Source organism: Clupea harengus, chromosome 21 (assembly GCF_900700415.2).
Source record: "Clupea harengus chromosome 21, Ch_v2.0.2, whole genome shotgun sequence".
Taxonomy (NCBI): domain Eukaryota; kingdom Metazoa; phylum Chordata; class Actinopteri; order Clupeiformes; family Clupeidae; genus Clupea; species Clupea harengus.
Window position 1 is genome coordinate 22604303 of NC_045172.1, and position 15586 is coordinate 22619888.

Consider the following 15586-nt stretch of genomic DNA (forward strand, 5'->3'; position numbering starts at 1 on the left):
TCTCACACATGGGCGGCAGTGGCCTGGAAAAAGGGGATGATAAACACGACTGCTTTCGTCACAGGAAAACCAGGAAGGTTTTAGTGGTGATGTGCGGCACCCTCTGCCTTAAGTAGTGGTTCTGAAATTTGGGAGGCTGTTATAAAGTTGGCAAATTAAGAAGGCAGTCATTTTGGAAATTGGGAGCAGGCTTTCCCCTTGGAGGGCTAAAGCCTCTCCTTCAGTGGGTGTGTAGGCCCATTCCATCACTGAAAACAAATGAGCTGAGATTGTGAAGAGAAGACAGACAGACAGACAGACAGTTGCAGCATCTTGGCCTGTGAAGAGTCTTAGTTCTCAGTAGCATGCTAGCGACCTTAGCCGTGTGCTCTAGTGCAAGCCTGCAGGTTTTTTTTTTTTTGTAATGAGTTACCATGGAAAGTATTCCGATGGAGAGGGGGATGAAAAAAAGAGAAAGGGATGGCCTGGAAAATGCATTGGAAAGATGTGCCTCTCTGGCTCGCGTCTCTCCTGTTCCGTCCTGTTATCCTTGGCCTCGCGGAGTGTAAGACCCAACCGGTGTCTGTCCGTGCTGTGCGTCAGCTTTTTGATTACTCCTGTCGAAAGGGAGCTGTTGCAAGGGTAATTAATTGTTTGCTTGCCAGCCTGGGGCTTTGCGCTCATACCAGACCCTCGAGGCGCGCTTTATAGGGCTGACGACAGGAGTTTTACAGTTGTCTCTCATTTCCTACTCTGCTCTGTTTTTTTTGAAAGAACGAACCGGGCTTGAATATCAGTTATCTGGCAGGAGGAGCAACCAAACAGCCTTTTTAAACGCAGATACCATTGTGTCTGTCTGGGGTAAGGTACTCTGCAGTCCTGCGTCAGTGTATTGATTTAGACGGGTTCAGAATTGGGCTGATGTATAGTCAAGTCCAACACTAACATGTCAACACTTGATGTGTCTTCCCCATATCTGTGAGAGTGTGGGATGGTGAGTGCATTAACTGTCGACCCGATTACAGTCAAGTCAGGAGAATGAGACACACACACACACACACTAGTGAAAGACATCCTGAGTGGTGTGTGCTGAATGAGGAGAGCGTTTGCAGCCCCCCTTCAGGATCTGAATACGTGTGTGTGTGTGTGTGTGTGTGTGTGAGTGTGTGTGTGTTTCTAGCTGCACCACACCGAACACATAGACACACACGTAAACACACCACACACACACACGTAAACACACGTAGACACAACGAGGTTTCCACCACTGATGTTGACGAAAGAATGATAACAACCCAAAATCAATTTGACTATTTACTGAACAGTAACGATTCTGCAATACGAACAGTAATGATTGAGTAAAACCTCAACATTAGCCGCAAAAATGTAGGCTTTTACGAAACATATGTTGCCTGTTTTTTAACGAAAATCTCGGCCTACATGGCATCAAATGTAGCCTATTAGCTACCAGCTAACATTTTGTTTTATCGTCTGCCGGCAGACGTGTTCAATGTGTCTGCAGCTGGCAATGGGCACAAGCCTCATCACTCTGCTCCTCCAGGCGACTTTGCAGCGCCGTCTTAATCCAGCACTACAGAGAGAAGCCCCTTTGCCCCTCTGCTGGCACGCTTGACACGGGCAGAACACGGGCAGAACACAGCCCATTTCAGCCAGTGTAGGCCAGTCTGGGTGCAGCCAGTGTAGGCCAGTCAGGGTGCAGCTCGCTGAACTCCTAAACAAGCACTTTGCCTGCGGTTACAAAAGTGAACCCCCCATAACCGTGGAGCGCCATCATCACTGCTACTACATGTGTGCGCTGGGCATCAATCAGAGGTGTGGCTGCTTATTCAGTCGTCACTTCAGGGGAAGTCACACCCTTTTGGGGGGAAAGTTCTGTAGGCTGTTAATGGGCTGTTTCTCTGTCAGAAAACAAATGTCCTGTTTAGGGATAACCTACTTTATATCCTTATTACTGGACATTTTGACTGACTAGTTTCATTTTTTTTTTTTTTTTTTTTTTTTCAATAAATGTCACCAGGCAAAAAACGGTTCTAATCGGCTAATAGAATTCCTAAGACCCACTCCTTAAAACACACGCGCATGCAGACACACACACACACGCACACACACACGCACACACAGATCCATCGTAAGCTGCGCTGACGGGGCCGTCATGTGAGCATGACCTCTCGGCGACTGGGGATTGCGGCTGAACTGCTAGGAGATTATTGCCGCAGTGTTAGCGTGGTGTTCCCTCGCTTTGCTGTCCTAGCTTAGCTATAAATGATGCCTTCCCTTAGTAACCCTGCTAGCTGCGTGTTGCCTTGGCAACAGCATGAAGCGCATTAGGTGTTTGTCATGGTCATTGGTCAGATTGAGAGATAGCCCTGCTCTCAGACTAAGTTGCAATTAGGTTAGGTAGTAAGTTGGCACTACTGTTGATGTAGTGGGCTGTGTCAAAACACCTGTACATACCTGTTAATGCTTGTAAAACTACATACCTGTTAATACTTCTGAAACTACATACCTGTTAATACTTCTGAAACGACATACCTGCTAATACCTCTAAAACTACAAACCTGTTATGCTTGAAAAAACTACATGCCTACGAACCGGCATCCCCCCCCCAAAAAAAACAACACGCAGTCACCCCTTTGTGTGATGTGTACATGAAGGCCAAATCTTCTTCCTGCACTACACTGTACTCATGTTCAGCCTGTGATGGCCCACTGCATCATTTTCATGCGAGCTCATGAAATATTCAGGTAATTGACTGTAGCGCTAGTATGTTAGCGCGGGTGATTGACTGCCTGCCTCCTCTGCTCATGCATGGGCTTCGTCAAGTGATTGCCTCGCTCACCCCCTCACCCAGCTCTCTTGGCAGAGTGCAAGGAGAAGAACGAGCGGCCAAGGCAACACATTTCACCTCGGATGAGCAAATGGCGGCCGTGGCTTCGGCGACCTTCGGCGTTTTGCAGCGAGGACGGCGAGACCTCCCAGGCGGGGAGGAGGTTGTAAATTCGCTCTGCGCCCGCCGCGGTCCCGTCTGTGACTTTGAGGCGCTCTTGTTTGGCGGAGGAGGGGCATCTGTGTACGCTTTGCCAGTGTGCCCTTGCCATGACTCCTCTGTTAGGAACCTACGCCACGCCGCCTCCCATCCAGGGCTTTTAAAACATTAATGCCAGCCGAGCCGAGCCAAGCGGAGCCTCCTTCTGACAACAGATACATCAAGTGAAGCAGGAGAGCAGGCACTGCCCATTGCACACACGTCACTTCAGTCTGACCTGCTTTATGGCACACATGTCACTTCAGTCTGACCTGCTTTATGGCACCTCAGTAGTCAGTACACAACAATGACAATAACTCACTGTGGGAGAGTGTTTCTGTGACGCTAGGGCAGATGCAGTGTTAAATAGGCACACAGTTTGGTGTGTGTGTGTTGTGTACTGTGCGTGTGTTGTGTACTGTGTGTGTGTTGTGTACTGTGCGTGCGTGTACGTGCTGTGCGCGTGTGTGTTGTGTACTGAGTGTTGTGTACTGTTGTGTACCGTGCGTGCGTTGTGTACTGTGCGTGCGTGTACGTGCTGTGCGTGTGTGTGTGTGTGTGTGTTGTGTACTGTTTGTGTGTGTGTGTGTGTGTGTGTGTACTGTGTACTGTGTACTGTGTGTGTGTGTGTGTGTGTGTGTGTGTGTGTGTGTGTGTGTGTGTGTGTGTGTGTTCTGTGCGCGAGCGTGTGTGTGGCTTATACCCCCTGACTTTTCCTGTTCCCATTATTGCTCACTTAGCCTGTATCCTCCAGCACATTCTCAACCTGTTTTTCTCGGCCAGTGGAAACCCATACCTGTACATCCTGAGTTGAGCTTTTCTGCAGCAGCAGCAGGATTAGCAGTCCTTCAGTGCTGATCTTAGGAATACAATAGCAGATGACAGGAACTCTATCTTACTGTTTTGTTAAAAAAAGGATACTTGATCATTTGATATTAAGAGAAGGATGCTTCATCTTTGGAGGACCAGTGAAATGATGATGCTGGTGGGAGTGTTGGATGCTATCCATAGCAACAAGCATCCTCAGGCACCTCTCTGCAAAGGGGGACTTTGTGGACATTGAGGAGCTGTGTTTTGTGACCTCATTCAACACTAACATGTGCTGATGTCCTGATGTAAAGACACTCTCGTATCTGTGCCTTTGTGCCACCCTGAGAATGCAGTAACAACTGGCCTGATCACTGCATAGTTGGGCAAACGAGTCTGACACACAAACACAACTATTGCATTTACTGTCTATTGTATTTCTGTTGTATTCACAGTTTGTGGTATTTCTATGGTGTTCACTTGTCTATGGTATTTTTATGATATTCTATGGTATTATTTCAATGGCCTACGGTATTACTGTGGTGTTAAATCACCTGAGTCCTCCCACTGCCCTGTGCCCAGGTGGGTCATCTGACAGGGCACATAGACAGCTGGTCCTACCCGTGGGAGATTCTGTCCTCGGAGATTAACCAGGCCAGACCATGAATAATTCATGCGTCCTTCACTGATGGCCTCAAGGGAGTAAAAGAGACTGGACAAGGTCCTGTTTGATTGGCTCTCCAATGACGGAAGCCATAGATGAGCCGGGAGATGGAATACAGCGCATAAGGGCAGATTTGAATGAGAACCACGACAAAGACGGTAGTTAGAATCACTGGAACTAATCTGTCCCTGGAGCTCTCTGTTATTATATTCTGTGGTGTGCCTGGCTGGCAGTGTGACGGTTCGACACAGATCTGCAAGTCACTCTCAGTAGTGAAGGGTGATGGGGCAACATCATGATGAGTCATGGTGAACGCTGATTCAGAGGTGGAAGCCGGGGGCCGCCTGCAAGTGTGGGTGGTTTCTCCGTATAGCCCAGAAACTTCGAGAGTACTATGCCATGCGCTCTCACTCACTCAACCAACATCAGGGCTGAGCTCCCATTTCCTAAAGTAGTCCGTCTGGGAATACGTAGCTCAACTGCTCTGAGGACACACTCCTAACGGTCACTCTTCCGTCAACACAGCTGATGTTTGTGTGTATGTGTGTGTGTGTGTGTTGCCTGAGGAAACATGGGTGAGGCAGGGAACCTCTCTCTCAGTGCTCCAGATTCCAATTGTCCGGATTCCTTAGACCCGGAAAAGGAAGATGGCCTGCCTGCCTGCTATTCAGCTCTGGCCTCAATCCTCTTTGTTCTCCGCATCTCCCAGTCCAGTCCAGTCCACTCCACTCCACTCCAGACCAGACAGGCCATTCCCTCTGGCAGTAGGAAACTGAAATGGAAACGCCACTTCCTGAAATGCTATGCGGCCCAGGCGACCTCTGAACCCCCAGCAGGTTAGGGGTCAGTGTGCTGCTCCTTGACTGGCTGCTCCAGGTACATGATGCTCCAGTGACCGTGCAGTGATGGGGAAATAACACACACACACACACACACACGCTCTTATCTGGAGCAGCCATCGGACGGCTAGAAGCCTTAAGGGGATGTTGAATCCTGCCTCAGATGGTACCTCTGTGTGCGGAAAGGGAGGCACTGCTTCAGCCTGGCTTAAATGAAGCTGGTAAAACAGTGGGCCTATCTAGACTGGAAGGCTGGCAGAGACTCTGTCCTGCTCCCAGCCTTTGAGATGTTGCTCACGCCCCACCTCCCACCACCATGTGGAAATCATGCACTGTGAGGAGGAGTAGCGGAGATGAGATGAGATGAGATGGTCATAAATCAGTCAGTGCACAGTCCTCACTGCTCTGCTCGTTATCCACCAGGTTCTCCCCACCCTCTTCACTCTGTGTGTGTGTGTGTGTGTGTGTGTGTGTGTGTGTGTGTGTGTGTGTGTGTGTTACATTGAGGCCAGGCCTTAGCACTGCAGAGGGAGGCTTGCACACACAGTAAGGGGAAAGCCTTTTCCATCATGACTGCAGGGAAGCTTGACTGGGGGGAGGGGGGACGAGTTAGCAGACCCACTGAATTTCGAATCACAGCGCTCTGGTTCTAAAGCGTCGTATTGGAACCCACTGCAGAACCACAGGCCAGCAAGAACATCCGGTTCTTGTGTGAGGGGATGGTGCCCCGACAGAAGGATTAAAGAACGAGGCCGTCTCAGGACTGAGTGGCACTTTCACAGGAAATCTGTAATCAGTTTTTGCAGATGGGGAGACTGCTGTTATATTTAGTCTTTTTCAAAGATGTTGGTTTTACCAACCAGTTGCTCTCTTCTCTCTCTCTCTCTCTCTCTCTCTCCCTGCTTTCCCCTCTTCTCTTTCTTTCTCTCTCTCTCTCTCCCTCCCTCCCTCCTTCCCTCTCTTCTGCAAACTCCTCCTGGTTCACATTTGTCAGCTTGTGGAAATAAGAGGTTGAGCTCTAATGAAGCCGAATGAGATCTGTCAGCCATGTTTGTAGAAACACACACACACACATACGCACGCACACACACATACGCACGCACAGAGAGACAGAGGCACGCCCACGGACTGTGAGAGACGGATCAAAGAGCTTTAAAGGTCCCAGCTGAGGAAAGACACACACACACTTGCCTGCAGCTGTGTTTAAACACACTCTTCCGTACAGCTAATGGCAGATGGAAGTGGGACGGAAGTCTCCGGTAGCTGGACATAGCGTTACGTCACGGGTTCGCTACCCAGGAAGCACACCTAGTGATGAAAAAGGCCCATCTGTGCGCGGTACTGCTGCTCTGGCTAAAAGAGTCTGTTCAGTGAACAAATGGAAATGGAGTTGGCTGGATCGGGGCCAGATCTGCCCCTGAGTCATTAGCAGTATGATCCTCTGATCATCCGCTCCGTCATCCTTCAGGCGCCCACAGATAGCAGTCATCCACTACCTGGAAAGGGCTTTTAAATGTCCTCTGAACGCTCCGTCATCCTTCAGGCGCCCACAGATAGCAGTCATCCGCTACCTGGAAAGGGCTTTTAAATGTCCTCTGAACGCTCCGTCATCCTTCAGGCGCCCACAGACAGCAGTCATCCACTACCTGGAAAGGGCTTTTAAATGTTTTTAATGTGTGTTTTTAAATCGTGTCACTAATCTGTGAAGCATCGGGCTCGTTTTTTTTTTTTTTTACACTCAATGAACCCTCAGGTTGTCCTGTCACCTGGCCAAATTCACTGATTTGTAAAAGCACTACCTGTAAACTGCTTTTAAATATGTTCCATAGTCTCAAATAGTTCCTCTCTCTCTCTTTTTTTCCCCCGTTACTACGTAAAGTATTGAATGATTATTGAAGTCTAAAGTACTTGGCTAGGAAAAGGCTGCTGCTTTGTACTCATCATGAGCCTTACTGTTGGGCACCTCATCTCTTCTACTCTGAGCCTCTGAGCTTCAGGTCGTGCCGCGGCCTTGGCTGACCGCCTGATTTGTGAAGCGCGTGGATGGGTGAAGGTTAGCGCTCGTCTCCCATCCCCGTGGCGTCGGTGTCAGCTGTCTGTGTCCCTGCAGAGCCCCAAACAGCCGAGCCCCCGTCAGCCAATGGGCACGCTGCAGCTGCGGTTGGCCTGGAAACCCCGGAGCTCTTCCTGCGAGAGCGATCAGCCCACTGCAGTAATGAGGACAGGAGTCCCACAGCTGCCTGGGACAGCGCTTATTTTACACACACACACACACACACACACACACACACACACACGTGTCCCACAGCTGCCCAGGACAACGTTTATTTTACACGCACGCACACAAACACACATACACATGCCCGTGTCCCACAGCTGCCCAGGACAACGTTTATTTTACACGCACGCACACACACACACACAGGAGACCCACCGCTGGCCAGAACAGCACTTATTTTATCAGCTGCCCAGCCAGAGTTCTCTGTATAGCTGGCAGCATTGGGCCAGATCCATGCCACGACCCAGTTAGCTCGCTCTCTCTCTCTCATTCTCATCTCTCTCTCTCTCTCTCTCTCTCTCTCTCTCTCTCTCTCTCTCTCTCTGCCTCTGCCGATCCCAATGTTGCTATCGTACTCCTGTGTATAAGCAGTGGTCTTTCAAGATGCCGTGGTATGACACACTACACACTATCATTAAACATGTGCAGTTGTGTGTGTGTGGGTGTGTGAGATCAGTGCATATGTGGGTGGTTTATAAAGCATGTGCTAGGCAGGCAGGGCTGACATCATGTGGGAGAGAGAGAGAGAGAGAGAGAGAGTTGTTACTGTAACCTCTCTGCCAGATGGAGATACATGGCAGGTGTGTGCATACAGTGTCTTTGTGGTGCATTGATGAAAATTGTAAACATGGGGAGATGCAATGTGAATTAAGCACTTTTATTTTTTTTAGCGTGCACTCAAATCTAACGTATTAAATGAAGTGTGTCAGAGTGCCCCAGAGACACTCGGACGTGTTGTGCGTTTGTCTATGGTGGCAGAGATTTATCCTACACATATCGTCAACGGAGAATTAACAAGGTCTATCTGACCTGTTCACAAATGATATTTTTTGCACCAAGTAATATAAAATGTATGAAAATATGCAGAACAATAAAGGTATCATTGTATTATTTATAAAAACAATATGAAATAAGAACATTTTCATAGAATGGTGGTTATTTGATTCTTGATTTTCAATCGCGTTTTTCTCAAAAGTGCACTTGGACCTTGTTAATTTGCAGCTGACAATGTATCTACAGTGAATACACGTGGTTACTTTCTGTAGAGTTGGCCCCCTGCTGGACAGTCTGTGAAGGTGTCTAACTTGTCATTACGTTACTGACCACTAGACGGCGCGTTCTTTTCTCCATTTCTTATTGTTTCACAAGCGAGAGGGGGTTCCAAAAATTGCACCATAGCCTAAGCTTAACGCTCAGGTGATGCGTAATGTGTTGGTTAATGGTGTTAGCAGGATATTCTCACTATACGTTCATTGAATAGCCCAAGACACCCCAAGACAAGGAAGGTTAAAAATGTTAGGGGGGGCAGGAGACCTGTTAGTTTTCAGTACCATACTACCTAATGGTGGGTGATTATTAGGATGTCCAGTTTAAGCATGAAAATTGTTAGATACTTTGGTTTTAATTATGTTTCACCACTTTTGGTCGGTCCATTTAGCCCCTTTACAGAGAAAATTGAAGAGAAATACACTTCTGACCACATTACCCATAATCCTTTGCAACCTTCAGTTTCCATAGAGCCACTCTGCTTCAACTGTTACTTCATACAATGTTCTCCTTTTCTTTTGATATCTTGTGAGGATTTGGAATTGTGTTCTAATTTCTAGACATATCATAGTCAATATATTATATATATATACTACATATTATTATTTATTTACATTTCATTTTTTTCCTTTCTAAGGTGGCACTGCTGGGGATGGACCTGTTGTCAGCCTTAGTTACCAGATTGCAGGATCGCTTCCGAACACAGATAGGAACGAGTAAGTTCACTAGATGGCATCCATACTGCTTTTATAAATAACTATATAAATATAAATAACTATATGATAAACTATATAAATATAAATAACTGTCTCCCATTTCCCCATCAATGTCCTGTAACGTAAACTTTGATTGCGTAAGTAAGTAACTAAGTAGGTTTGTGTCTGGCAGGAAGCTCTTGTTGTTGACTGCATTAGAAGATGGCACCGACTCTGTCTCCCGTTAATCCCCTCTCTGTCTGCTCCGCTAGTCCTGCCCAGTCTGATAGACCGCTTAGGGGACGCCAAGGACCAGGTGAGGGACCAGGACCAAACTCTGCTGCTCAAGATCATGGACCAGGCCACCACCCCGCAGGTACTCGCCCCCCCCCCCCGGAGGATACACACCTGCATGTACACACACACACACACACACACACACACACACACACCACACACCACACACCACACACCACACACCACACACACACACACACACACACACACACACACACCACACCTGCACTCACACACTGACCACCACAGAGGATGGACACACACACACACACCACACACACCTGCACTCACACACTGACCACCACAGAGGATAGACACACACACACACTAACACACACACACACACACACACACACACACACACACTACACACACCTGCACTTACACACTGACCACCACAGAGGATGGACACACACACACACACACACCACACACACCTGCACTCACACACTGACCACCGCAGAGGATAGACACACACACACACACACACACACACCACACACACCTGCACTCACACACTGACCACCACAGAGGATAGACACACACACACACACACACACACACACACTAACACACCCACACCCACACACACCCACACAACACACACCTGCACTCACACACTGACCGCTCTAGAGGATCGACACACCTGCACATACACACTGAGCGCCCCCAGAGGATCGACACACCTGCACGTACACACTGACCGCTCTAGTCTGCGGAGTGGTCTGGAAGAGAAGTGGAGGCCTAGTCTGGTAGATCGGCCAACACACCTTCTCTCAGAGGAGTGATCTCGGAGTAAAGCAGGACCCGCTGACATGGAGAACTGTGTGTTTGTGTTTGTGTAATTCTGAAGTATGTATGGGATCGCATGCTGGGCGGATTCAAGCATAAAAACAACAGGACCAGAGAAGGAGTTTGCCTCTGCCTTATCGCCACTCTTAGTGTGTAAGTAAATCAAACCTTATACTTCAACTCTGCCTTATCGCCACTCTTAGTGTGTAAGTAAATCAAACCGTATACTTCAACTCTGGACTTGTCATGTGGGCTGTTGCTGCGGCAATATTGGAAGCATTTTTGTTCGCTGTAAAGTTATCTTTTTAATTTCTCCTTTCAGATATGGAGCCCAAGGCCTCACTCTCAGCAAAATTGTACCTCACATATGTAATCTGTTAGGAGATCCAACAAGTCAGGTACGGGCAGTGTCTTGTTAAGAATGTTATATCCTGCGTGGCAGCAATTAATAAATAAATACTAAGGAGCTCAGGAGACCCCTGGTGGTGGTTGAAAGTATTGCAGCTGGTGTGCCAATTGGTTTCAAAAGGTAAAATAAAGATAGATAAAATGTCCTAAACCCAGGAACAATAACTATTTGATATTTCAGTGTTACAATGCAATGCTGTTGGAAATTTAAGTAAGTGAATAAATATTTTGTATTCCAGAAGATGGGAAATGTATATTTCCAATCTAAACACTCCGATGTGCTGTCAGTGTTTAGATTCCACACCAAGTAGCTGCATTCATGTAAAGTAACCATGCACAGTTCACAATTAGAAGTCCAAGATAGTAACACTAGTGGTTCTGCTTCCTGCAGGTTCGTGACGGGGCCATGAACTGCTTGGTGGAGATCTACAGGCACGTGGGGGAAAAGGTGCGCATGGACCTGGGCAAGAAGGGCCTTCCTCAGTCCCGGTAGGCTGCTCCGCCGCTAGCACCATTAGCTAACACATGTCTCTGCTTCACCATTAGCTAACACATGTCTCTGCTTCACCATTAGCTAACACATGTCTCTGCTAGCACCATTAGCTAACACATGTCTCTGCTAGCACCATTAGCTAACACATGTCTCTGCTAGCACCATTAGCTAACACATGTCTCTGCTAGCACCATTAGCAAACACATGTCTCTGCTAGCACCATTAGCTAACACATGTCTCTGCTAGCACCATTAGCTAACATATGTCTCTGCTTCCCCATTAGCAAACACATGTCTCTGCTTCACCATTAGCTAACACATGTCTCTGCTAGCACCATTAGCTACTACATGTCTCTGCTTCACCATTAGCTAACACGTCTCTCATGTAGCAGACATACCGCGACGATGCTAACGCTAACAAATCTAATCTGCAAAACCTCTTTGTGGACTTATTAGTGCTTAGCGTTATTCACTGCTCCCACACACACACACACACACACACACACACACACACACACAAGCTGAATATAAACCTTTTAGTGCGTAACAGCATACGTGGACCTTTCACTGCTGAAGTCCACACAAACCAGCAAATCCACCCTGGAGTGAACTTTAAAAGGTTGAGTGAAATATGTAGCTGAGTAGCGCAGACTGTCTCTGGGAGGTTGTTTTTTGTAAACAAGGCTTATAGGAGTCCGTAAGTCACCAGGAAGAACATTTGGTGAAAGCTCAGAGCACAAGTTATTGCATCTGCTAAGAAATTACATTTCAGCCAGAAAAAATAAATAAAAATGTAGCTTTACCCACAAACTCACACACACACACTCACTCACACTATCCCACACGCTATCCCACACACACTCACTCACTCACACACACTATCCCACACGCACTCACTCACTCACACACACTATCCCACACTCGCTCACTCACTCTCTCTCCCCCCCTCTCTCTCTCTTCTGTCTCTCCTCCCTCTCTGGTCTCTTTGCAGCTTGAATGTAATTTTTAGCAAATTTGACGAAGTCCAAAGATCGGGAAACATGATTCTCTCCGCCGCTGGTGAGTACTCAGACTCCTCTTCTCTCACCGTCTCCTGACTGTGTGTGTGTGTGTGTGTGTGTGTGTGTGTGTGTGTGTGTGTGTGTGTGTGTGTGTGTGTCTGCACGGCCATTGAGCCTCTGACGTGCTCCTCTCACTGGCTTTCCAACTGCCATATCCTTGCCTGTGACTCTTACATGTGCACTTAACGTCAGAATATATACGCTGTAGTGTTGAGCTCTATTTGTATGTGTGTTGGGTGCTATTTAAGCAAGCATACTTGAAACTTAGATCACACTCAGTTTGTCAGTAGTGTGTGATAGCGCTTCATTATATTCTGAAGCGCACAGGAGCATGTTGTTTTTGGTTGAGTTGGTTGGTGAGATTCATTGCAGTGTTAAATATGTGACTTATGTCACTCGTGTAGACTACCTTTGCAGTGTTAAATATGTGACTTATGTTACTCGTGTAGACTACCTTTGCAGTGTTAAATATGTGACTTATGTCTTACTTACTTGTTTAAAATGGTCAATGCTTGTCTGTGTCGCAGGCTGTGTCTGTTTGTGATCAGTAGGCAGGTAGAACTCAGTGTGGGCTTTTTAAAGGCAGTGTTTGCCCCAGGTGTTTGCCCCAGGTGTGTTGTCTTGCACCTGGATAGGAGCAGACCTGAGCAGGTATAGCCATCTGTCATTCGCCCCTGCCCCTGGTGGGGTCCTACCTCCCTGCCCCGGAGCAAAGAGAAAAAAAGGCACAGGTGTGTGGGGTTCTTGCGTCACACAGGGAAGAGCCAAAGAAACGCAGTAGCCTGCAGCTCTTCTCTTCCTGGTTGTGCAGTATTTGCATAGCACCAGTGGTCCAATCAGAAGCAGCAGCAGCATCATCATCATCAGCAGCAGCTAACTTAGCACTGAGCCCTCTACCACCTCGCCTGCATTAACTGATTGGAATATTAGTGTTGATGGAATCTCAGGAATCTCCTGTGCGTTTAAAGTCCAATGTTGTGCTGTTTCTGTATACCTGTCAATCACAGGGGAATGGCTGCTGATTGGTGGCTGTTGCCTGTATACCCACCAATCACAGGGGAATGGCTGCTGATTGGTGGCTGTTGGCTGTATACCTGTCAATCACAGGGGAATGGCTGCTGATTGGTGGCTGTTGCCTGTATACCTGTCAATCACAGGGGAATGGCTGCTGATTGGTGGGTGTTGCCTGTATACCCACCAATCACAGGGGAATGGCTGCTGATTGGTGGCTGTTGCCTGTACACCCACCAATCACAGGGGAATGGCTGCTGATTGGTGGGTGTTGCCTGTATACCCACCAATCACAGGGGAATGGCTGCTGATTGGTGGCTGTTGCCCCTAGGGGGCGCTAAAGCAGAGCAATGTAAATGTGGAGCTCCTGTCTGTAGTGTCCCACTGTTCCAGGGGGTTTCCAGGCAGCTTTCTGATTGGGATTCAGGAGCAGAGCCGCTATGGATTTACACAGGGCTCTGACTGTGCCCCCTGTGTGAAGTGGGCCCTCTGCCTGAAGGTGTGTGTGTGTGCGTGTGTGGTTGTGTGTGTGGTTGTGTGTGTGTGTATGGTTCTTGTTTTGTGTGTGTGTGTGTGTGTGTGTGTGTGGGTCTTGTGTGTGTGGTTGTGTGTGTCTGAGTGTGTTTGCTGTGTGTGTGTGTGTGTGTGTGTACCCCTACCCGTAAATGTCACAGAATTTGGAAAATATGGAAATACTTGAGATCCATATTCTGGATTGTGATTGGTGGATTGGAAAGTGTAGAGGTGCTTGTGTGGGCATTAGATGGCTGCTCTACAGATGCTGGAATAAACATCAGCCGGGCCTAGTTGTTTTTGTTGTTGTTGTTGTTGTTGTTTATCAAGACATTTCTTTCTGCAAGATACTTTCATTTAGCTCTGAAAGAGTGTGAAACAGCAAAGCTCCTGAAAACCTGAAACCTCCATAAACCTACACACACACACACACACACACTTTTAGATTTTTGTGCAGCAGAGATGCCCTCTGCCATTGATTGGTGTGAGCTGGAACAGAGAAGTGTGTGTGTGTGTGGGCGAGGGGATTCAGCATTCAGAGCACACTCGAGCGAAGGGCTTGGACACACTCCTTTTCATGGAAATCAGGCCATGCTGTTTTTCCTGTTTTTCTTTTTTTTTCTTTTTTTCTTCTCCTGTGTGTCTCACAGAAGTTTGACCCTACTTGGAAACTAGTGTGTGTGTGTGTGTGTGTGTGTGTGTGTGTGTGTGTGTGTGTGTGTGTGTGTGCAGTACACTGACGACCTGATAAGTGAGCTCTTCATTCCCAGTCACTGTGTAATCATTGGTTGGTTTAAAATAACAGAATGTCTACTTGATCATTGGCCTGATCATACCTTGGTGCTGTCGCCATTCATATGATCAGGCAGTGTGACGTGTGTGTGTGTGTCTGTCTGTGTGTGTGTGACGTGTGTGTGTGTGTGTGTGTGTTTTGACACCCTGGGAGCATACATAATGGAAAGAGCATGGCAGCTGCACAACACTGTGGCTGTGTATGAGCACGTCTGCTCAATGCTAAAGTGTAAACATGTAGGCTAACGTCGTGTGTTCGATGTTTCAGTGGCTCGTTGGTAGCGTCATGTGTGTGTGTGAGACCCTGGGTTCAGCGCTAATCCCAATTCCATTTCAAATTAAACTAATAACTGAGCTCGTTTTCTGGGCAGTTTGATCAGGTTATGAGGGAGGTGAGGTTGAGCATTAGAGCTGCTGCTGCTGCTGGCCCTCAGATTAGGATTAAGAGTGAAAGCTATAGGTCCCTCAGATTAGGATTAGGGAGTGAAAACTATAGGTCTAAGACGGCCATGTGACTACAGCTGGTCCAGCAGCAACCACCTCTTTTGACTCCCTGTCTTGAAGTTCGTGTAAAGTATACTCTCTGTCTTGAGGTTCGTGTACTGTAAAGTATACTCCCTGTCTTGGGGTTTGTGTACTGTAAAGTATACTCCCTCTCTTGGGGTTCGTGTACTGTAAAGTATACTTTGTAGACTCTTTTGTTTTTGTTTTGATGCCTTTTTCCCGTCTCCTTCCTTAGTACTTTCCTTGATCACAGAGCCAGTGTGAGTGTGAGTGTTGCGTCACTGAAAGTGTCCCCATCAGCTCGATGCTGGTGTACGTGCCTTCAGTGTCCACTCTGACGCGGGTCCGGTGGGGTCCTTCA

The 15586-nt window shown here is 47.6% G+C and overlaps 1 protein-coding gene and 1 non-coding gene across 14 annotated transcripts in view; one reads left to right on the forward strand and one right to left on the reverse strand.

Moving 5' to 3' along the window:
• Positions 1–15586, forward strand: part of LOC105905651 (CLIP-associating protein 1-B) — a 74628-nt gene that overhangs the window by 2242 nt on the left and 56800 nt on the right. For 12 of the 13 annotated variants that reach the window (XM_031558470.2, XM_031558471.2, XM_031558476.2 and 9 more), the window contains exons 3-8: positions 9298–9376; positions 9628–9731; positions 10506–10597; positions 10767–10842; positions 11244–11341; positions 12336–12403. In XM_031558470.2, the coding sequence (XP_031414330.1) occupies positions 9298–9376; positions 9628–9731; positions 10506–10597; positions 10767–10842; positions 11244–11341; positions 12336–12403 (517 nt within the window). Of the gene's footprint in view, positions 1–9297; positions 9377–9627; positions 9732–10505; positions 10598–10624; positions 10651–10766; positions 10843–11243; positions 11342–12335; positions 12404–15586 lie in introns of those variants that run through there. The other variant, XM_031558484.1, reaches the window with a different exon arrangement.
• LOC116218286 lies at positions 8771–8901 on the reverse strand. The gene has a single exon (XR_004162790.1). It is a non-coding gene; the product is annotated as a U4atac minor spliceosomal RNA (small nuclear RNA).